This window comes from Moschus berezovskii, chromosome 8 (assembly GCF_049115385.1).
Source record: "Moschus berezovskii isolate FMDL1 chromosome 8, NW_MosBer_1.0, whole genome shotgun sequence".
Lineage (NCBI taxonomy): Eukaryota > Metazoa > Chordata > Mammalia > Artiodactyla > Moschidae > Moschus > Moschus berezovskii.
Window position 1 is genome coordinate 51,639,035 of NC_142467.1, and position 23,617 is coordinate 51,662,651.

At 42.3% G+C, this 23,617-nt stretch overlaps 1 protein-coding gene across 4 annotated transcripts in view; it reads left to right on the forward strand.

Moving 5' to 3' along the window:
- HTR4 (5-hydroxytryptamine receptor 4) overlaps positions 1–23,617 on the forward strand; it is a 202,444-nt gene that overhangs the window by 108,800 nt on the left and 70,027 nt on the right. For all 4 annotated transcript variants that reach the window (XM_055430905.2, XM_055430908.2, XM_055430903.2 and 1 more), the window contains exons 3-4: positions 4,119–4,244; positions 5,889–6,089. In XM_055430905.2, coding sequence (XP_055286880.2) covers positions 4,119–4,244; positions 5,889–6,089 — 327 coding nt within the window. The remainder of the gene's footprint in view (positions 1–4,118; positions 4,245–5,888; positions 6,090–23,617) is intronic.

Here is a 23,617-nt window from a genome sequence, read left to right on the forward strand (position 1 = left end):
TTGTCCCAAACTTTAAAAACTATTCATGAACTCAACACTGAACTATTGATGGCTATGAGAATTGTTTCCTAGCCTTTTTGAAAATTTCAACCCATTTACGTTTAAGGTAATTATTGATAAGTACGATCCCGTAGCCATTTTCTTTATTGCTTTGGGTTCAAGTTTATACACTCTTTCTGTGTTTCCTGTCTATAGAAGATCCTTTAGCATTTGTTGGAGAGCTGGTTTGGTGATGCTGAATTCCCTCAGCTTTTGCTTGTCTGTAAAGCTTTTGATTTCTCCTTCATATTTGAATGAGATCCTTGCTGGGTATAGTAATCTTTCATCACTGGGTATTTTCTTTCATCACTTTAAGTATGTCTTGCCACTCCCTTCTGGCCTGAAGAGTTTCTGTTGAAAGATCAGCTGTTATCCTTATGGGAATCCCCTTATGTGTTATTTGCTGCTTTTCCCTTGCTGCTTTTAATATTTGTTCTTTGTGTTTGATCTTTGTTAATTTGATTAATATGTGTCTTGGAGTATTTCGCCTTGGGTTTATCCTGTTGGGGACTCTCTGGATTTCTTGGACTTGGGTGATTATTTCTTTGCCCATTTTAGGGAAGTTTTCAACTATTATCTCCTCAAGTATTCTCTCATGGTCTTTCTTTTTGTCTTCTTCTTCTGGGACTCCTATGATTCGAATGTTGGAGCGTTTAACATTGTCCCAGAGGTCTCTAATATTGTCCTCATTTCTTTTAATTCATTTTTCTTTTTTCCTCTCTGTTTCATTTATTTCTACAATTCTATCTTCTAGTTCGCTTATCCTGTCTTCTGCCTCTGTTATTCTACTGTTTGTTCCCTCCAGAGTGTTTCTGATCTCATCTATTGCATTATTCATTGTATATTGACTCTTTTTTATTTCTTCTAAGTCCTTATTAAATCTTTCTTCCATCTTCTCAATCCTTTTCTCCAGGTTATTTATCTGTAACTCCATTTTGCTTTCAAGATTTTGAATCATTTTCACCATCAAAATTTGAAATTCTTTATCAGGTAAATTCCCTATATCTTCTTCTTTTGTTTGTGTTGGTGGGCAATTATCTTGTTCCTTTACTTGCTGGGTATTTCTCTGCTTCTTCATCTTGCTTATATTGCTTTGCTTGGGGTGGCCTTTCCCTCTTCTTGCAGTTTGTGGAGTTCTCTTTATTACGTAATTTCTTCGCTGTGTGTGGGGTTGGATGGGTGATTGTCCGGGTTCCCTGGTTAGGGAAGCATGTGTCGGTGTTCTGGTGGGTGGAGCTGGATTTCTTCTCTCTCCTTTAGAAGACAATGGGCTGCTTTTCTGGGAGCCTGATGTCCTCTGCCAGTATTCATAAGTTGTTTTGTGGACTTTACTCCGCGTTCAAATGTTCTTTTGATGAATTTGTGGGGGAGAAAGTGGTCTCGCCGTCTTATCCCTCCGCCATCTTGTTCCTTCCTCCCCAGAACACCGGATTCTTATATTCCACTTGGTCGTGGAGTATCTCTTCCCAGCTGCTCCAGCAAGGCGCAGCCGCTGTACCTTACCTTGGACGAGGGGTATCTCCTCAAGGCCGCCCCTCCTGCTTTGAATGTGGATCAGCTCCTCTCGGCCCTCCGGTGCCCAAGCAGCCACCGCCTCCTGAACGTGGTACAGCTCCTCTCGGCCACTGCCCTAACCCTGGGCGCGGGGTAGCTCATCTCCCATACCATTTCTGTCTTTTATTGTGCCCACCTTTGCATGAAAAGTTCCCTTGGTATTTCTAATTTTCTTGAAGAGGTCTCTGGTCTTTCCCATTCTATTGTTTTCCTCTATTTCTTTGCATTGATCACTAAGGAAGGCTTTCTTATCTCTCCTTGCTATTCTTTGGAACTCTGCATTCAAATGGGTATATGTTTCCTTTTCTCCTTTGCCTTTCACTTCTTTTTTTTCATAGCTATTTGTAAAGCCTCCTCAGACAACCATTTTGCCTTTCTGCATTTCTTTTTCTTGGGGATGGTCTTGATCACTGCCTCCTATACAATGTCACAAACCTCCACCCATAGTTCTTCAGGCACTCTGCCAATCAGATCTAGTCCCTTAAATATATTTCTCACTTCTACTGTATAATCATAAGGGATTTGATTTAGGTCATACCTGAATGGTCTAGTGGTTTTCCCTACTTTCTTCAATTAAGTCTGAATTTGGCAATAAGGAGTTCATGATCTGAACCACAGTGAGCTCCCAGTCTTGTTTTTGCTGACTGTATAGAGCTTCTCCATCTTTGGCTGCAAAGAATACAATCAATCTGATTTTGATATTGACCATCTGGTGATGTCCATGTATAGAGTCTTCTCTTGTGTTGTTGGAAAAAGGTGTTTGCTATGACCAGTGCATTCTCTTGGCAAAACTCTGTTAGCCTTTGCCCTGCTGCATTCTGTACTCCAAGGCCAAATTTGCCTGTTACTCCAGGTATTTCTTGACTTTGTACTTTTGCATTCCAGTCCCCTATATTGAAAGTGAAAGTGAAGTCGCTCAGTCATGTCTGACTCTTTGCGACCCCATGGACTGTAGCCCACCAGGCTCCTCCCTCCATGGGATTCTCCAAGCAAGAGTACTGGAGTGGGTTGCCATTTTCTTCTCCAGGAGATCTTCCCGACCCAGGGATCGAACCCGGTCTCCCACATTCCAGGCAGATACTTTAACCTCTGAGCCACCAGGGAAGCCCCCTATGTTGAAAAGGACATCTTTTTTGGGTGTTAGTTCTAGAAGGTCTTGTAGGTCTTCATAGAACCATTCAGTTTCTTCAGCATTATTGGTGAGGGCATAGACTTGAATTTCTGTGATATCGAATGGTTTACCTTGGAAACGAACAGAGATCATTCTGTCGTTTGGGGAATTATATCCAAGTACTGTATTTCAGACTCTTTTTGTTGACTATGAGGGCTACTCCATTTCTTCTAAGGGATTCTTGCCCACAGTAGTAGATATAATGGTCATCTGAATTAAACTCACCCATTCCAGTCCATTTTAGTTCACTGATTCCTAAAAGTCGATGTTCACTCTTGCATGAGTACACAGTGGTGGCCTAAAGAACAAGCAGCTTCTCCCAGTCTAGATGCTAACATACTCTGGCAACTCATTTCCTCTCACTGGGTCTTAGTTTCTCCATATTGAAATGTGTGTTTGGGTCTAAAAGTTTTAAGATCCTTTGAAACTTCATTTAAAAAGAACATTTAAAAAAGCATATTAAAAAGCAAACATTTTCCTGCAGCTTCTGCATAATCTGCATTTATTGTGGTTTTATTGACAGGGGATACTCACTTCCAAGTTAGTAAGACAAAATGTTGAATTAACGTTAGGAGGGCTGGGTTTATAGAAAGCAATCAGTTGCTGAAATTCACAAGCACACAAATTTGAACTATTGTATTGGGCACCAAAAGAAATGTAGTTCAAGGCAGTGAAAGGAATCCCTGGGTTTATTGATGGATTCTGTATTTACAGTGGGCTTCACATAGTCCAAGAACAGTTTGTCCATGTCAGCCATTTAGGAACAAACAACCTTTAATCCGTGACCTAGTCCTTGGACAGCCCACCTGCACACAGCAGCTTCTGTGTGGACTGGGACGAGGTGCTGAACACAGATGGCCTTTGTGTTCACACAGATACTGGTTCAAGTTACCTTCATTTGCTCATTTGATGCCGTCATTCCTTCATTCACATATGAATGAGGCATTGAAATTGAATTTGTCAGTGGAGAAAACAGGCAACGTCCCTGCCTCATGGAGCTGACAACCTGGCTGTGTTGGTGTGCCAAACAAGAATCAACCAGACAAGCTTCCTGAGCACAAGCTAAGCTCAGTGCTCGGAAGGAAAGCCTCAAGTTCTCTGATAGAGAATCACTGTGCAATCTCAGGGTAGTTAACAGCTCTATGAGCCTCCTCCTTCTCATTGTGTAGGAGTTAACCAGAATCACGTGTAAAGGGACGAGTGCAAACACTGGCATAGATTAGATGTTCATTACATGTGTGTTTGCAGCTTCGACAGGGAAGTCACCTTTCTGAAAATGAATGAAGGAAAAAACTAATTTTCTCTTTGTGTCTTCGGAATTTCCTTCAGTTCTTCGTGTTTGTGTGTCTTCCAGTTCCAAGGAGGGCTTCCGTTTGGTGGAGAAGGCCGTGCTGCTCACATTTCTCTCAGCGGTTATCTTGATGGCCATCTTGGGGAACCTGCTGGTGATGGTGGCTGTGTGCAGGGACAGGCAGCTCCGGTGAGTCACGTGAGGCAACCACATGAGAAAACCTGGGTGGAGTTCGGGGCTCTCCCTGCAGAATTGGAGTCTGAACTTACAGTTTCCACTAGAATTTATAGCTATGAAGGGAAAAAGATACATGGCAATGCTGTTTGGAAAATGGAGCAGGGGGGGAAAAATCACATATAATCTCATAGTTCTAACATAACAAGTATAAGCATGTAAGCGCATTTCCATCCTGACTTTTTTCCTATGTTGTTTTTTTCTGTAATAGTTGTGGTAACTGTATATATAATGTCTGAGAGCATATCTAACCTCCTCACTTTATTAACTGATTCAAAGAAAGGATAGCTGTGTGTGTGCGCTTAGTCACTCAGTCATGTCCAACTCTTTGCGACCTCATGGATGCAGGCTCCATGTCCATGTCACCAGGCTCCTCTGCCATGGGATTCTCCAGGAGAGAATACTGGAGTGGGTTGCCATTCCCTTCTCCAGGGGATCTTCCTTACTCAGGGATTGAACTTGGGTCTCCTGCATTGTAGGCAGATTCTTTACCATCTAAGCCACCAGGGAAGCCCCAAAAGGATAGCTGACTAGTGGCTCATCTAGCATTTAAACCTTGGTCTTCTGTTCTTTCCACTTCATTCTTGGCTGCAATTAGAATCACCTAAAGACCCTTTTAAAATTACTAATGTATTGCAGGAGTGTGTCTCATGTAATACCTGGAATATACTTATATTAGAAAATTATTTGTTGTGTATCTGAGGTTCACACTTAACTGAGTGCCGTATATTTTATTTGGTGAGCTTAGGGATGGGTAAGTGAATTCATTACACAGAGTCCCTGAACTAATAGATCCAGGGCAAGAACCTGGGCATTGATATTTAGACACATTTACTAGGTGATTCTATTGTGCAGCCTAGATTAAGATCCACCAGGACACAAAAGGGGATGAAAGGTTCAGTTCTGTCCCATCTGCTGCTATCTTCCTCTTAAAGCAAGACATGCTGTAATCAAAAAACATAAAAACGAAATTGTAAGCACTATGACAAATGTGAGGCACATGGTAGTCAGTCTAAAAGTGGAAAATAGTGGAATTTGACACTCTTGGCGGGGGAGCATGTTGGGAGGGTTTCTTGGGGATGACTAAACTGAGGCCCATTGGTAGGGTATAGCTAGGCCAGCAGTAGGGAGAGAGAACACCCCATAAAGACCCTCGGGAGGGTCTCTGTGCATGGGGGAGCTCAAGTCAGGCCCGTGTGGTCACAAATGGTCTCTGTGTATGGGGGGGCTCAAGTCATACCCGTGTGGTCACAGATGGTCTCTATGCATGGGGGGGCTCAAGTCAGGCCCGTGTGGTCACAGATGGTCTCTATGCATGGGGGGGCTCAAGTCAGGCCCGTGTGGTCACAGATGAGGGCAAGAGAGGACTTATGGTACCAGGGGTCTGGAGAAGTCCAAAGTGACTGGACCGCATGCAAGACAGAAGGGGAAACTGAATCTCACAGGCTATGCTGCACATCTGACGTTTCTCTCCTTTTCTTTCCTCACTTCCTCCCTTATTGCTTGGCTTCCCTGCCCTCTCTTTCCTCCCCTGCCCCTTCCCCCACCTCCTTCCTTCGTCCTTCCCACCGCCTCCTCCCTCACACCGTTCACCCGCAGGAAAATAAAGACCAATTATTTCATTGTGTCCCTCGCCTTTGCGGACCTGCTGGTGTCCGTGCTGGTGATGCCCTTCGGTGCCGTTGAGCTGGTTCAAGACGTCTGGACTTACGGGGAGATGTTCTGCCTTGTCCGCACGTCTCTGGATGTCCTGCTCACAACAGCATCGATTTTTCACCTGTGCTGCATTTCTCTGGATAGGTAAGGCCAGAGCCACGTAGAAGCGCAGCTCCGCGCTGGAGACAACAACCTGGTGGCCACTGGGCCATGTCTTTTTTCTTCTCTGATCATAAGAGGAAATGAATCTCAGAGAGGCAAATCCGGCTGTTCACTCACTCATTCCCTCTCCAGCTTTTGTACAGCACCCTCGTTTAGTCAGGCGTTCTCTAAGGCAGTGCAGACAGAGATGAGTAAGGCCTAGAAGCTGCCAGCAAGGAGCTTACAGTCTAAATAGTGATAAGTTCCGCAACCATGCTTCCCGTAGGTAAGCCTGAAATTGTACGCTGATGGCACAAAGAAAATTCTGAGGATGCTGAGAAGCAAGAATTAATCTATCTGCCCAATAGGCAGCAGGGTAGTTCAGAGTGATAGTGTTCTGTTTGAACACGACCTTCTGATAATGCACCTTTATCATAATTTTATGTGTATATTTAGATTTGTGCCTGTGACCGGGAAGGCTCTTTTCCAGAAAATCAAAGGTGATTATAAAATCCCTAATAATTGTTTGCTTTTTGGACCCAAGTTAGAATTCCATTCCTCTTGCATAGCTGGGTTCTTCTTTTTTCACATTTGACTTCAGGAGGCCTAATGATTTCCATCTTTGCCTCATCTGTTGGAGGCACATGTTTATCAGTTGTATTAGCACTTTTCATTTTCCAGTTCCTGCTTATTTATTTTCAATGATAAAGGGAGAATACAATTTAAAAGTCAGATGATTAACCGAACATATACTGCCATCACTATAGTCATATCTTAGGGGTAGATCCCAAAAGAAAGTGTGGTGTGAAAGTCTTGTGTTATCAGAATTGCCAGGGACAATCTCTTACTGTCTCTTGATTAGTCCAGGAGACCCAACTTTCCCCCTAATCTTGCGATAGGTCACTAGATAGGTTCCTTAATAGAGGAATAGGAAGAATAGTTGACTTAAAATTAGAGATTGTGGTTTATCTAAAATATGTACTTCTATACACTAAAATCAGAGTTTGTCCAGATAATTACTCATACTGGAAAAGATCCTTAGGGACTCAAATCAGTTAATTCATCTCCTATTTTATGGGACACATGCTTATGGATTAGAATGGCATGCATAATGACCTGCTCTGTTTAAAATGTGCATATTCTCTGTCTCTTGCTCTGTGAAGAATATATAGATGAATCTGTGTAATTTAAATGCAATATATAATGAGATTCCACTCCACAACTAGAGATAAAAAACATTGGTAAAACAGAGCTGTTGGTTGGCAGCCAGAACCAGAGTGTCACAGTTTTTGTGTTTATTAGCTTATTTACAACAATCTGACTTCAGTGCTTGAAAGGCTTTATAAGACAGTCAGTATATACTGTAAAAAAAAAAAAAAAAAATCCACAATAAGAAAAATAAAATGTGAGGAAGTTGAGAAAATATGGACATCCTGCAGGGTAGCCCTCATATGATTGTTGCCAAACTAAGTGGTGAGACTGAAAATATTATAGTAATTCAGAGAAGGCAAATTGAGGAGATGAGGGCAACTGGAGGTAACCTTGAAGTTTGGCCAAAAGCCTGAGTGGGTGGGGAGTGAAGGATGGGAAAAAGTGTAGAATCATCTTGCTGATGTGGACAGTTGTTCTGGGAGGCCTGGAGAGGAAAACTGAAGGTTTCTGAGGAAGATTTGGCTTCAGAGTTCTTGGGTAAGTATCATGCCCTTTTGAAACCATGAAATTTTTCCTAAGAAGACCTCAGTTGTCATAAAGTAGTTATGAGTTGGTAATTAAGAATCATCTGCTTTAGAACCAAGGAAATCCAGGTTCACATCCCAGCTCAGCCAATTTTTAGCTCTGAGAATGGCGATAAGTTACTAAGCCTTTCCAAATCTCAGTTTTCTCATCTCTAAAAATGGGAGCAGTAGCACCTATTTTATAGGATTGCAGTTAGGATGAATTAGATGATCCATTTAAAGAGTAGCATTGACCCAGGTTGGCATAGCCCTCAATGTTCAGTTCATTTCAGTTCAGTTCAGCCGCTCGGTCATGTCCGACTCTTTGCAACCCCATGAATGACAGCATGCCAGGCCTCCCTGTCCATCACCAACTCCCAGAGTTCACTCAAACTCATGTCCATCGAGTCAGTGATGCCATCCAACCATCTCATTCTCTGTCGTCCCCATCTCCTCCTGCCCACAATCCCTCCCAGCATCAGAGTATTTTCCAGTGAGTCAACTCGTCGCATGAGGTGGCCAAAGTATTGGAGTTTCAGCTTTAGCATCAGTCCTTCCAATGGACACCCAGGATTGATCTCCTTTAGAATGGACTGGTTGGACCTCCTTGCAGTCCAAGGGACTCTCAAGAGTCTTCTCCAGCACCACAGTTCAAAAGCATCAATTCTTCGGCGATCAGCTCAGATATGACCTATATCAAATCGCTTATTATTATGCAGTGGAAGTAAGAAATAGATTTAAGGGACTAGATCTGATAGAGTGCCTGATGAACTTTGGATGGAGGTTCGTGACATTGTACAGGAGACAGGGACCAAGACCATCCCCATGGAAAAGAAATGCAAAAAAGCAAAATGGCTGTCTGAGGAAGCCTTACAAATAGCTGTGAAAAGAAGAGAAGCGAAAAGCAAAGGAGAAAAGGAAAGATATAAGCATCTGAATGCAGAGTTCCAAAGAATAGCAAGATGAGATAAGAAAGAGACACATGTACTCCAATGTTCATTGCAGCACTGTTTATAATAGCCAAGACATGGAAGCAACCTAGATGTCCATCTGCAGACAAATGGATAAGAAAGCTTTGGTACATATACACAATGGAGTATTACTCAGCCATTAAAAAGAATGCATTTGAACCAGTTCTAATGAGGTGGATGAAACTAGAGCCTATTATACAGAGTGAAGTAAACCAGGAAGAAAAACACCAATACAATATACTAACGCATATATATGGAATTTAGAAAGATGCAAATGATAACCCTGTATACGAGACAGCAAAAGAGACACAGATGTATAGAACAGTCTTTGGGACTCTGTGGGAGAGGTGAGGGTGGGATGGTTTGGGAGAATGGCATTGAAACATGTATACTATCGTAGGTGAAACGAATCGCCAGTTCAGGGTCAATGCATGTTACAGGTTGCTCGGGGCTGGTATGCGGGGATGACCCAGAGGGAGGATAAGGGGAGGAGGGAGGTGGGAGGGGGATTCGGGAGGGGGAACTCATGTACATCCGGGGCAGATTCATGTCAATGTATGGCAAAAGCAACCAATATAATATTGTAAAATAATTAGCCTCCAATAAAAATAAAAATTAAAAAAAAAAAAAGAAAACCTTCCTCAGCGATCAATGCAAAGAAATAGAGGAAAATAACAGAATAGGAAAAACAAGAGATCTTTTCAAGAAAATAGAGATATCAAGGGAACATTTCATGCAAAGATGGGCTCGATAAAGGACAGAAATGGTATGGACCTAACAGAAGCAGAAGATATTAAGAAGAGGTGGCAAGAATACACAGAAGAACTGTACAAAAGAAATCTTCATGACGAAGATAATCACGATGGCGTGATCACTCACCTGGAACCAGACATCTTGGAATGTGAAGTCAAGTGGACCTTAGAGAGCATCACGACGAACAAAGCTAGTGGAGGTGATGGAATTCCAATTTAGCTATTTCAAATCCTGAAAGATGATGCTGTGAAAGTGCTGCACTCAATATGCCAGCAAATTGGGAAAACTCAGCAGTGGCCACAGGACTGGAAAATGTCAGTCTTCATTCCAATCCAAAAGAAAGGCAATGCCAAAGAATGCTAAACTACTGCACAATTGCACTCATCTCACACACTAGTAAAGTCATGCTCAAAATTCTCCAAGCCAGGCTTCAGCAATATGTGAACCGTGAACTCCCAGATGTTCAACCAGGTTTTAGAAAAGGCAGAGGCACCAGAGATCAAATTGCCAACATCCGCTGGATCATGGAGAAAGCAAGAGAGTTCCAAAAAAACATCTATTTCTGCTTCATTGACTATGCCAAAGCCTTTGACTGTGTGGATCACAATAAACTGTGGAACATTCTGAAAGAGATGGGAATCCCAGACCACCTGACCTGCCTCTTGAGAAACCTGTATGCAGGTCAGGAAGCAACAGTCAGAACTGGACATGGAACAACAGACTGGTTCCAAATAGGAAAAGGAGTGCGTCAAGGCTGTATATTGTCACCTTGCTTATTTAACTTCTATGCAGAGTACATCATGAGGAACGCTGGGCTGGAAGAAGCACAAGCTGGAATCAAGATTGCTGGGAGAAATATCAATAACCTCAGATATGCAGATGACACCATCCTTATGGCAGAAAGTGAAGAAGAACTAAAAAGCCTCTTGATGAAAGTGAAAGAGGAGAGTGACAAGGTTGGCTTGAAGCTCAACATTCAGAAAACAAAGATCATGGCATCTGGTCCCATCACTTCATGGGAAATAGATGGAAAAACAGTGGAAACAGTGTCAGACTTTATTTTTTTGGGCTCCAAAATCACTGCGGATGCTGATTGCAGCCATGAAATTAAAAGACGCTTACTCCTTGGAAGGAAAGTTATCACCAACCTTGATAATATGTTGAAAAGCAGAGACATTACTTTGCCAACCAAGGTCCGTCTAGTCAAGGCTATGGTTTTTCCCATGGTCATGTATGGATGTGAGAGTTGGACTGTGAAGAAAGCTGATTGCCCTCAATGTTAGTGGATGCTAATATCAGTTTCTGTTCATACTACCCATGATCTTTCTTAACAAACTTGGACCTCCTTCTGAGTGAGTAGCTTTTCCAGCAGCTGCCACACCTAGAAATCGGGTGTATGTGTGTGTGTGTGTGTGTGTGTGTGTGTGTGTGTTAGTCGCTCAGTCGTGTCCAACTCTTTGTGACCCCATGGGGTGTAGCCCACCAGGGTTCTTCTGTTCATGGAATTCTCCAGGCAAGAATACTGGAGTGGATTGCCATTCCCTTCTCCAGAGAGATTTCCCAACCCAGGAATTGAACCCTGGTCTCTTCATGGCAGGCACATTCTTTATCGTTTGAGCTCCAGGGATCTCTTGAAACCAGGTAGTTATTCTTAATGCGGTCTTTCCTTATCCACTGCATTTAAATAATGACAAGTCCTATTGACTTTCCTTCCGGCACAGATCTAAGTCTGTTTCTTCCCATCTCTGTCATTCTAGTCCAGATTATTATTGTCTTTTGGATATCACTGCAACAACCTCCTATTTTCCCCAGATTTCTTTTATCCCCTTTAATCTACTCAGTGTTTACAAGATCTCTTCTAATACTGCAGCTCTTATCCTGCTGTACTTTTGCTTAAAACCCTTCAATGGCTATTCATCGCACCAACAATAGACCAAACTCCTTGGCTTGTAGAGTTTTGCATCATCTATTTCCTACCTATATGTGCAGCCCCACTTTATGCTCCTGATGAATTTCACCAGCCTCACCCTTGACCTTCTTTCTCTCTTTCCAGTGCTCTGTACTCAGCCACCTCAGGGCCTTGGCTCATTCGTCTGCCCACAGAGTTCCTTTGCTCCCTCCTCTGTTGCATGTGTTTCACATTTTAGCTCAATCCTCTCTTTCTTGCAGAAGTCCTCTCTGAGCTGGTCAGATCCAGTCTTCTCCTTTAAAAACTTAGTGCAGTTGTGATTAAAACCACAATTGATTTTTCTTTCATTTTTTTCCTTAAATGTCTCTATCTCCCCCAGTGGAAAAAAGTGCAAGAGCATGAGTAAGGACAAAGCTCTTGCCCTCACAGAACTTATGTTTTATTTGGGAGATTGTCAGTTAACCAGTAATTACATAAATACTGATTTAGGAATTTTATAAACACCATTGAACAAATGGAATGTTCAGCACATTTCTCTTTTTGAACAGGGCTGCCAATAATTCCATTTCTTTCTCTGAGAGTGGATGTCAGAAACTCCAATACCATAAGTTATTAATAAATGAAGTCAGATGATTTTGTTTTCTTCTGCGAGTCTTGGAAACTTTCCATTTATCTCCCATCATTTTCTGTCCCAAGAGTGACATTCTCATTGAGCTGGAAGGTTCACTCTAGATGTTACAGGACAGTTTAGCCTGAAAGAGTGTGATCTTATTTATATCTAGCTTCTATTTTGCTGTGTTCCTCCCAGCATTACAACTGGGCTGGGCCAGACTGGGCTGAAGTACAGAATGAATGTCTCAGAGAAGTGTGATATTACTGCTCACCAAGTGATGCCTAGCAGGATGTCTTGTCCTCTCTAAAGCTGCTCTGAGTCTTTGGGGGTGACTGATGTAGGTAGTGCCCCTCGAGCAAGAATGCTCACCTTGATTCCTAATTCCACACAGATGGTAGACCTCTGTATCAAAGCAAAATACAAGACTCCATTAATATATTATTAAATGCCTATGTATGAGTTGCTCTGCTGTGCACTTTAAACTATCATGGCATTGTTAATTGGCTATACTCTAATATAAAATAGTTAAAATTATATGTGTATATATATATATAATGCATTTCTCTAGCTATCTTTCTCTATCCACTGTGCTTCCCAGTGCTTTGAGGACTAAGACATGTTAATGAAAGTTTATTGACTCATTAGAAATAATTTCCAAAATATGATTAAAATACATGCATCACATAATATGGATCATAGGAGGTCAAAAACAGCATTAAAGCTTTACATATAATTGGTTGTTTTAAATCTAAGGCTGTGGTTTTTCCCGTGGTCATGTATGGATGTGAGAGTTGGACTGTGAAGAAAGCTGAGCGCCGAAGAATTGATGCTGTGGTGTTGGAGAAGACTCTTGAGAGTCCCTTGGACTGCAAGGAGATCCAACCAGTCCATTCTAAAGGAGATCAATCCTGGGTGTTCATTGGGAGGACTGATGCTGAAGCTGAAACTCTAATACTTTGGCCACCTCATGTGACGAGTTGACTCACTGGAAAAGAGTCTGATGCTAGGAGGGATTGGGGGTGGGAGGAGATGGGGACGACAGAGAATGAGATGGCTGGATGGCATCACCACTCTATGGACATGAGTTTGAGTGAACGCCGGGAGTTGGTGATGGACAGGGAGGCCTGGCATGCTGTGACTCATGGGGTCGCAAAGAGTCGGACACGACTGAGCGACTGAACTGACTGACTGTGAAAATTAAAACCAACCAAGTATTTGTAATAAAGTACTAATTTTTAAAGTGAAATATAATGCAGCCATTAAAACCATGAGAAAAAGTTATGTGTGATGTCCTGGAAAGATATCACTGGTATACTATGTCGGGGGAAAAAGCAAGTTTCAGACTTTAATGTTTAGAGTAATTTTACTTTGGGAAAGTAAATATATAGATGTTTGTATCTGGGTGTACATGAGTTAGTGTGTATGAGAGAAAGGAGGAATGAAATTGTGCCAAACTATTAAAGTGGTTATCTAGGGGCAGTAGTGTTGGCTAGACTGGATGGTCATATGGATCTTGGTCATTTTTACTAATTTCTGAAATATGCACTCAGTTTTCTCTTTACTGGAAGTTAACACTTCATGACTGTAAGTGTGTCCACAGAGGGCTTTTACCTGGACATGCTCCTGGGATAGCACATTCCTCAAATCTCTGAGAACATTCTGACTTAGGTGTGAGAAGTTCCCTCTGGGGTTAGAACAAGGTGGGGAGCATGGACATCTTTCTAACCAATGAGTTCTCTGTGCTTTCTCACAAAATGCCCTAAAATCTGCCCCCAGGGGAGCCCTCATCACCTCCTACTAGCAGATTCTTCCTCACGATGACCCTCACCTTCATCTTCATTCATCCAACCCCAGTTCATGACCTTGTGTTTGATTTCTTTCACCAAGGTCCTTTCTAATCATTACAGTTTTAAAATGTCATAACAATAATATCTGAGCGTTGTAAAAAAAAAAAAAAAGTCGTTATTTCACAAGTAAAACATAAAAATGTCCCCATTTCTTCCTCTCCACCTCCACAACTGTATACTCTAGAGTTAACAACTGTAAATAATAGTCCCCTCTAAATGCCAGTCATTTCATATGCAATAAGCAGACTTGTTATGTGAATATATTTTTAGTTTACTCAATGGTTTCCTGTTTTAAATAAGACCTTGAAGAGGGCTTTCTCTTTATATATCCTGATGAATTGCCTGAGTGTAGTGTTTTTACCAACCTGCTTCTCAGGTGATATTTTAGTAAGGTCTTTTTCATTATCGTGTGACAGAAGATAAACTGATTGATTTGTGGCTGAAAAGTCAGGCTTCAGACGTGGCTCTGCAGGGTCTGACCGTCATCTGGCCTGGCTCCCCCGGGGCCTCTGTCTCCCTCTCCTCTTTGTCTCCTTATTTACTTCTCTTTCTCTCTGTCCTTCTCTTTGTGTCTCTGGTTCTCCGTGTCTGTCCCTGTCTGTCCCTTCTTGTTGGATTCATTCTCAGGCTGGGTTGAAAAATAGCTGTAGGCAACATGAGTCTTAAAGCATCCTTACCTCATGAATCCAAAGAAGATAAACCTAAATGCTGTTTCTCACTGAAGACCATGGACTGTGCCTGAGCCAGACACTCTCCTCTTGACTAATCATCATGGTGTGGGGCTGACACATATGGTTGCTGGGCAGAGATGAGGCCCTCTGACTGCTACCTTTACCAGAAGCATCCATCACAGGAAAATGACATTTCGTTTCCCTCTGGAAAGAGGGATGTTGGGCCACATGAATAGCAGCTATCAGCTTCTCTTACGCTGACCTGAAGACATACAGGTATCTTTATGGAGTATTCACAACATAACAGAGGTGTGTCATCCCCAAGTCTTCTTTACACTAAGCCATATATTGCTAGGTCCTTCCACTGGCTTCACATACCATGAAGTGAAGTGAAGTCGCTCAGTCGTGTCCGACTCTTTGCGACCCCATGGACTGTAGCCTACCAGGCTCCTCCATCCATGGAATTTTCCAGGCAAGAGTACTAGAGTGGGTTGCCATTTCCTCCTCCAGGGGATCTTCCCGACCCAGGGATCAAACCCGGATCTTCCGCATTGCAGGCAGACGCTTTACCATCTGAGCCACCAGGGAAGCCCAACATACCATACTTATTGACTTTTTGCCACTGATGCTCTTTCTCTGATCATGCTATATATTGCCCTGTATTTGGCTCAAATGTAGTTCCCTTTCATTTCATTGAGGATACCATTATCTGTAGCACTGCATGATCTTCTCTTTGATGTGTCCATCTGAATTGCCATCCTTCTTCTTGGCAGCCCAGGAATTTGATGTGTTTTGTCTGCAAAACTCCTCCAGCAGATACTCAGTCACACATTTTCTTTTAAAACAGTTTTGCTTCTAAAACATACAATTCTGAGTCAAAGATTGTATATTTCACCCTGTGCTGGAGATAAATGTCCTGGCATTTCTTAGTGTTCTCCCTGGAGTATAACTCAATTTTGCAGTGTATAAATGAAAAGTGTCTGTCGCTGTGAGCTTGTGTCACACAATTCCATTTGTTTTCCCAACAGGATTGAAATGCATTTCTGCAAGGAGTAGGGATTACAAGTTCCCCCTTCTCACATACTCTCTGAAGTTCATGTTTCTATATAATAGTAATATTTTACTATTGAGTTGAAGTTCATGCTAGAGGATATGAAATTTTATTTTTGTATTCATTTTATCAGCTATTTATTGAGTGCTTACTAATTGCTTTGAGTTGAGTAGAGCACTGGGAATACAATGGTGAACAATCAGAATAGCTCTGAATCACAGAGATTTTAGTGAAAAGTAGGTAGATAATTATAGTAAAATTGGTGGTTATTGAAATAGAATAAGGGGAAGTCAAAGGAGTTGTTGGAGCACGTGACTTCCTATGCAGGGAAAGCTATCAGAAGAAGTGATGCTGAAGCTGGGGTCTGTAGGTGATGTAGGTGCCAGTAGGTGAAGAGGGAGAAGGTGAGGTATGGGGAGCAGCAGTTCTAGGAAACAACATGTGCAAAGCCCCAGAGGTTTCTTGGTGACACATTATTAAATATAAGCTACATTCTTAGCTTGTATGTCAGTCCTTTTCCTCAGAATTATCCTCAGTCTATGCCTTCCTATCTCTGTTCCCACCCAGGAGTGGTAGTTATCCTTTCCTGAGTATGGTGTGATTCCTCATAATTCTATGTTGCACCTGTGTCTTGAGTTCCTCTTCATTTCCAGGTGAATATCCACCCTTCTTCAGTACTCACCTTCTCCACCAACTGGCTGAGCTTCATTCTCAAAGAAGATTTGTTATTTCTTTCTCTGAGCTCCCACAGAATGTTAAATATTAACAGCAGTTATCACTTTTTAAATAATTGGTTTATTTATCTGTCTCTCACCAACTCCTTAAGAGTCAGTCTTTATCTCGTCTGTTTTTGTGTTCTTACAGATCAGTAGTAGCTGCTCCAGGCATGTTTAGCGGAGCACAGAATGCTCTGAAATGTGACTTGTGGTTTGATATGACTTTAGTGTTAGTTTTCTACCCTTTTAGAAGTCTTGATATATACATGTATAAGAATGAGACCTAGGATCCTAGGTTTCCTGGATTCAAACCCAGCTTTGACTAATTACCAATTATACGGTCTTATGAGAGTTGGACTGTGAAGAAAGCTGATCGCCGAAGAATTGATGCTTTTGAACTGTGATGCTGGAGAAGACTCTTGAGAGTCCCTTGGACTGCAAGGAGATCCAACCAGTCCATTCTAAAGGAGATCAATCCTGGGTGTTCATTGGAAGGACTGATGCTAAAGCTGAAACTCCAATACTTTGGCCACCTCATGCGACAAGTTGACTCACTGGAGAAGATTCTGATGCTGGGAGGGATTGGGGGTGGGAGGAGACAGGGACGACAGAGAAGGAGATGGCTGGATGGCATCACCGACTCGATGGACATGAGTTTGAGTGAACTCCGGGAGTTGGTGATGGACAGGGAGGCTTGGCGTGCTGTGATTCATGGGGTTGCAAAGAGTTGGACACGACTGAGCGACTGAACTGAACTGAACTGAAGTAAGTCACTTAAATTCTCTGGTTTTTGTCTTCTCATCAGCAAAATTGTATTAATAATATTAATGAGTGAGTGAGTGAAAGTTGCTCAGTCGTGTCCAACTCTTTGCAACCCCATGGACTATGCAGTCCACAGAATTGTCCAGGCCAGAATACTGGAGTGGGTAGCCTTTCCCTTCTCCAGGGGATCTTCCCAATCCAGGGATCGAACCCAGGTCTCCTGCATTGCAGACGGATTCTTTACCAGCTGAGCCACAAGGGAAGTCCAATAATATTAATAGTATATTCCATGTTGTTGTTGTTCAGTTGCTAAGTTGTGTCCGACTCTTTGCCATCCCATGGACTGCCACGTGCCAGGCTCCTCTGTCCTCCACTCTCTCCCGGAGTTTGCTCAGATTCATGTCCATTGAATAAGGGTCCTTGAATACAGGAGTGAGTTGCCATTTTCTCCTCCAGGGGGTCTCTCCAACCCAGGGATCAAACTCACGTGTTCTGTGTCTCCTGCGTTGGCAGGTGGATTCTTTACCACTGAGCCATTTGAAAAGTCCCATATTCCGTTTGGAGTTTCTGAAGATTAAATTACTGAGTATATGCCAAAAAAAGGTATACTAGTAAGTGTTCAGTAAATGTTAGCCACAATTATTATTCCATTATTGCTTCCCTTTCCCCATGCGAATTCCTGGTGGCTATTGTGAGTGCCCTCCTTGACACTGATAGTCATCTTTTTCTTCCTGTTGCATAGTTGAGTGTCCTTCAAGGTTAGACCCTTAGGCTTCCAGCCCTGGATATCTTCTTTCTCTTTTTTGGAGGGATCACCCATCCTGTGGCTTTATCTGCACCTCTGCCTTCATCTCTCTTGCTGTCTTGTCCTATGTCCCATGTCCCATGCCTCTGGTCTCTGTAGAACAGGTAGCTGCCTGTTCAACATCTTGCCGTAAGCATCTTTCTGTTTTCTTAGTCTCAAGGCGAAAATTTCCATCATAAACATTATCCTCTTCCACTTTTTACATCAAAGGTGCATTTATTAGTTAACTTTTCATCATTTAAAGGTAATTCTTTGAGGGCATCTTTTACTTATCTACCATGACCAGCCAAATGCCGAGTCTTAGCTATATTTTCATAAATATCTTTCAAATCTATCTTCCCCATCTTAAACTTTTTTTCATCTTGTTTCTGGGTTATTGCAGTAGCTTCTTAGTTATTATTCCTGTGTATTATCTTATCTGTCAGTTTCATCTTTAAATATGTCTTTTTTTCTTGTGTCCTCAGCTCAGAAAGCTTATAGGGCATTGCATACAGTCCTTCCTATTTCTAGACAAGGTTGCTTGTGTCAAGCCTTGCCCTTTTGTTAGCATTACCAGGGTATGAACTTTGGCAAATGTGGGATTCAGTCTCAGTTCTACCATATCTGGCTGTGTGATGTTCAGCAAGTGTATTAAATTCTCTGGGCCTCAGTTTCCTTATATTTAAAGTGTGGACGTTGAATGCTGCCTTGCAGAGTTGCTGTCGGAATTAGAAATAATGTAGAATACTTCTGACACAAAGTGTGTCCTAAAAAAATAGGTGGTATGTATAGTAGGAATGGGCTTCCTTGGTGGTTTAGTGGTAAAGAATCCACCTGCCAATGCAGGAGATGCAGGTTTGACCTCTGGGTAACAAAGACCCCCCTGGAGAAAGAAATGGCAACCCACTCCAGTATTCTTGCCTGGGAAATTCCATGGACAGAGGCATCTGGGGGACTATAGTCTATGGGGTTGTAAAAGAGTCAGATACAATTTGGCAACTAAGCAACAGCAACATGGTTTGAATAGTAGTAATTGTAGCAGAGAAATAAGTGGACAATTATAATATGGCTAGAGAAATGCTTTGTCACATATATATATGAGGTACTGTAAAGCACCAGGGCAGAGGGATTTCCCTGGTGGTCCAGTGGCTAGGACTCAGCACTTTCACTGCTGGGGCATGGGTTTGATCCCTGGTCAGGGAACTAAGATCCTGCAAGTCATGTGCTGCTGCTGCTGTTTAGTTGCTCAGTCATGTCCAACTCTTTGCAACCCTATAGACTGTAGCCTGGGCTTCCCTGGTGGCTCAGACGGTAAGGAATTTGCCTGCAATGCAGGAGACCTGAGTTCGATTCCTGAGTCGGGAAGATCCCCTGGAGGTGAGCATGGCAACCCCCTGCAGTATTCTGGCCTAGAGAATCCTCATGGGCAGAGGAATATGGCAGGCAACAGTCCAAAGGGCAGCAAAGAGTCAGACACTACTGAGTGACTAAGCACAAGACTGTAGCCCTCCAGGCTCCTCTGTCCATGGGATTTCCCAGGCGAGAATACTGGAATGGGTTGCCATTTCCTTCTCCAGTGGATCTTCCCGACCCAGGGATTGAACCCACATCTCCTGTGTCTGTTGCTCTGCAGGCGGATTCTTTACCACTTAGCAACCAGGGAAGCCCACAAGTCATGTGGCATGCCCAGCACCCTCCCCTTCAAATGCACAGATGAAGAACCAATCCACATCTCTGACAGGAGAGAGTCTCCCCTGAGTTTTTTGGGGCCAGAAGAACTTTACAGGGAATGTGACCCTTGGGCTTAGTCTGGAAGGGTCAGATTGATCAGTTCATATATATCAAAGTATACCTTGGAAACTTTTGTGTGTGTTCAGTAAACCCTTCTAAGATTTTTGCAGATTATATTTTTAATGGATTATCCTTTTTCCTTTAGTCAATGATAACTCAGGAGACACCTTCCTAGATAACTGATATTCCCCTTCTTGCAAGTTTTCTTATCGTGAGTGTACAGAATATTTAACCAAGAAGAACATAGTAAACATTAAATCTGCACATTGCCTGTGGGATTATGTGCAAAGACTCGATCTGATGCCCTGTGCATCTCTGACAGGAAGCAGGCTTTCCTGTCCTTCCTCCCTATAGTTTTTCCTTACTGGAACCCACAGTTTTATCTCTGCTCATGGCTGCATTCTCAGCCCCTTCTTGTGCCTGCCTCCTGGTGAACATCCCTGTGAGGTCTTCCCTATTGATCCCCCAGGTGACTGCATCTTGCCGAGCCTCTTGGGATGCCAAGAAAAAGGCCTTTAGTTTCTTCTTGAGCTACTGGTGCTTTTCTGTCTTTTCCACCTCCTCAAAAGAGAACTGGAAGAACTAAAATATAACAAACACAATCAAGAGCAGAAAGATTGGTCTCTTTCTCTAAAATTCTGCCCCCAAAACATGGATCACCTCCTGGAAGGAGAATTACTGCCCAGCCAGTAAACCCCAGTTATCCCCAACTGTATGCTACCTGATTACCTCTGTGGTTGGGTGTAACACCTACCCCAAAACTTAGTGCCTTAAACAACCATGCATTATTATTAGATGTCACAGTTCTGTTCATCAGGGACTTCAGTCACTTGATGGTTCTTAACTGGAGACTGAACTGGCCTGGAAGGTCCAAGGTCATTTAGTTATATACCTGACATCTTGGTGGGGTCATCTGGAAGGCTATGCTCAGCCAGGCTCTTCTCTCTGTCCATGTGATCCCTATTCATGATCTCATGTTGATGCATGCTAGATTTTTTACATGACAGCTCCTGACTCCAAGAAACCAAGAGTCTTATTAAAAATTGGACCTGGGACTGTCATACAACACTTCCGATGTACTCTGTTGGTCAAACCGGTCACAGGGCAGCCCTGTGGGAAGGATGCAGATACCCTGTCCCTGGATGGGAGATATGGCCATCTTTAATTCATTATAATTACAGCCTCTTATAAAAACTCACATATAAGTCAATACCATGCTTACACATAAGAAAACAGAGACACAAAGATGTGTAGTGTCCAAAGATTTGTCCAAAGTCAAAAGGAACATGCATGAAATATTTGGGACTAGAACTTACTGATTTTCTTGCTAAAGGCAAAATGCACTTGTAAATCCTAAGTTTGCTGGTTCAGTGAAGATCTTTAACACTTTACTCCTAAATTTTAAAGATGATTGTGCTCTATTGATTAGGAATTGTGAAAATATTTGTGGTGAAAGGTTTCTGTTTTCTTATTCCATTCCAAAATCCAGGTCTTATCAGCCATCTGATACTTCATCTCTTCTCTCCCATGACTGACATTTTTTTCTTTAGCTTATCTTAATTGGAGATTTGATTTCTGTGGATCATCCAAGATGTGATCTTCAGCCATCACAGGTAGAAAAGCTGGACCTGGATTAAGTCTATGAGAGGCTGCTACATCTAATCAGTCTCACTGCTTGTAGCCAGTATGGTCTCATTGTTTCCATTCACCTGGAGGGATCAACTCATTTGCCTTTTGTTTCTTAGAATCAATGACCAGGAAAGAGGTTGAACTCAGTGGCTTCTATTTTATTTGTTAAATGATTTAGAGTCCCAGTTCCAAAATGTATTTAAATTTGTGTATGCATATACATATACGTATATACATATAAGATCGGAGCTTCCCAGGTGGCACCAGTGGTAAAGAACCTGCCTGCCAATGAAGGAGATGTAAAAGACGCAGCTTCGATCCCTGGGTTGGGAAGATCCCCTGGAGGAGGGCATGGCAACCCACTCCAGTACTCTTGCTCAGAGAATCCCCATGAACAGAGGAGCCTGGTGGGCTGTAGTCCATGCAGTCACACAGAGTTTGACACAACTGAAGTGGCTTAGAACACACACACGCATACATATAAGATCAGAGGGGCTGGGAATAAAAATAGTAACTACTCTTTCTTAAGTTTTATGTATCAGAAACTTTCAAGTTTTAAACATATTGTTCATCAGTTCTCACAGCCAGTCAATGAGCTGGACATAGAGTCCCAGATGAGGAAACTGTCTTGGAGAGGTTAAGTAACTGATTCAAAGACCACAGAGTTGGTGGTACCCAGATGCAAAAACGTAAGATGACTGCTGAAATCTCCTCTGATTCTGAAAGTCCAGGGCTCCAAGTTGTTCTCTTTGCTCCTTCTGCCTTCACTGTGGTTGGAAGGGCAGTAAGTAAGGAGGAAGAATTTTCCTTAATTGCAAGAGGAGTGGGAAAGATTAGCGTGGAACTTAAAAATACATGGCTGCCTTCTAAAAGTTGTCAAAGTAAATTGTGTCCCCAGAGACATTTAAAAGCAATTTGATCACACATTTACACATGGCTATAGTTGGGGAAGCTAGTGACTGGTCTACCAAAGGGGATTTTAATGGAGTTTTGTGAGCAATACTTGGAAATGTTTTGCATAATATATTACTTTGTAAATATCCTTGCTATATTTTAGTTAATCCTGGCCATCAGGAACCTCATTTGTCATTTAAACATTTACTTAACCACTTTGTAAAAGTTTTCTAGTTAAAGAAAAGAGTGTGAATTGTCCAGTGGAAGTCTAGAGAACAGACCTAGATTAATCCAGTGGATTAACCTAGTCCTGAGATGAGACAGAATTGCTTTTTCTGATGAATACTATCCAGCTAGCCTGTGAACCAACCACTCTTTTTCTTGAGTTTGTTGTAATTCAGTTCCTTTGGTAGAGCAGTGTTGATTGTGATGGACATTTCCCAGTTCAAAAAAACTTTTGGTGACTCTTCCTAGCATAGCATTCAAAAACCTCTAAGACAATTGTCTCAAAGTGTGGTCAACGGATGACCATCAACAGATCATTTGGGTACGTATCAGAAATGCAAATTCTGAGGCCCCATTCAAGATTTACCTGTACCTATGTTTCAATAAGCTCTCCAGGTGATTCTGAAGCACATCATCATTGGAGAACCATTGCACTGAGATCTGCCCCTCTGTCAGCTTTTTTAGGCTTACTTCCTTCTCCTTCCATATAAACACTCTCCCATCCAGCTAATTGTACTGTTATATTTATACGTGTATGTGGATACATGGATGTGTATTTATAGATGGATGTGTATATATATATAAAATTTCTGTCCCAGGTCTTTGTCCATGCTCTTTATAATACCTGGATCATATTTTCTCCTCCACTGTCCTTGTGCTGTGTTGTGCTAAGTTGCTTCAGTCATGTCCAACTCTTTGCAGTCCTGTGAACTGTAGCCCACCAGGCTCCTCTGTCCATGGGATTCTCCAAGCAAGAATACTGGAGTGGGTTGCCGTGCCCTCCTTCAGGGGATCTTCCCAATCCAGGGAGTGAACCCGTGGCTCCTGAACTGCGGGCAGAGTCTTTACTGCTGAGCCACTGGAAAAGCAACTTAAAAGACACTTATTGGAGACAGCCTTTCCTCATCCCTTTGATAGACACAGCTTTTCACATTCTCAAAACTTGGTCCCACATTTTAGTGTTGTTTATATTAATTTGTAGTGATCAAGGGTTTACTATTTATTCAGGTCTTTTGTGAGTATAACTCTATATAGTATTGTACTAGGCATTGAGGATACAGTTGAGAACAGGCAAACATCTCTGAAACGTATAAATCAGTTAGGGGTAGACTTTCTCACAGCCTGTCCTAGATCATAGCTCTGAGAAGGTACAGGTCTTTTATACTGTACTGCTGGGTGTCCTGTAGGTTGTATTAAGTT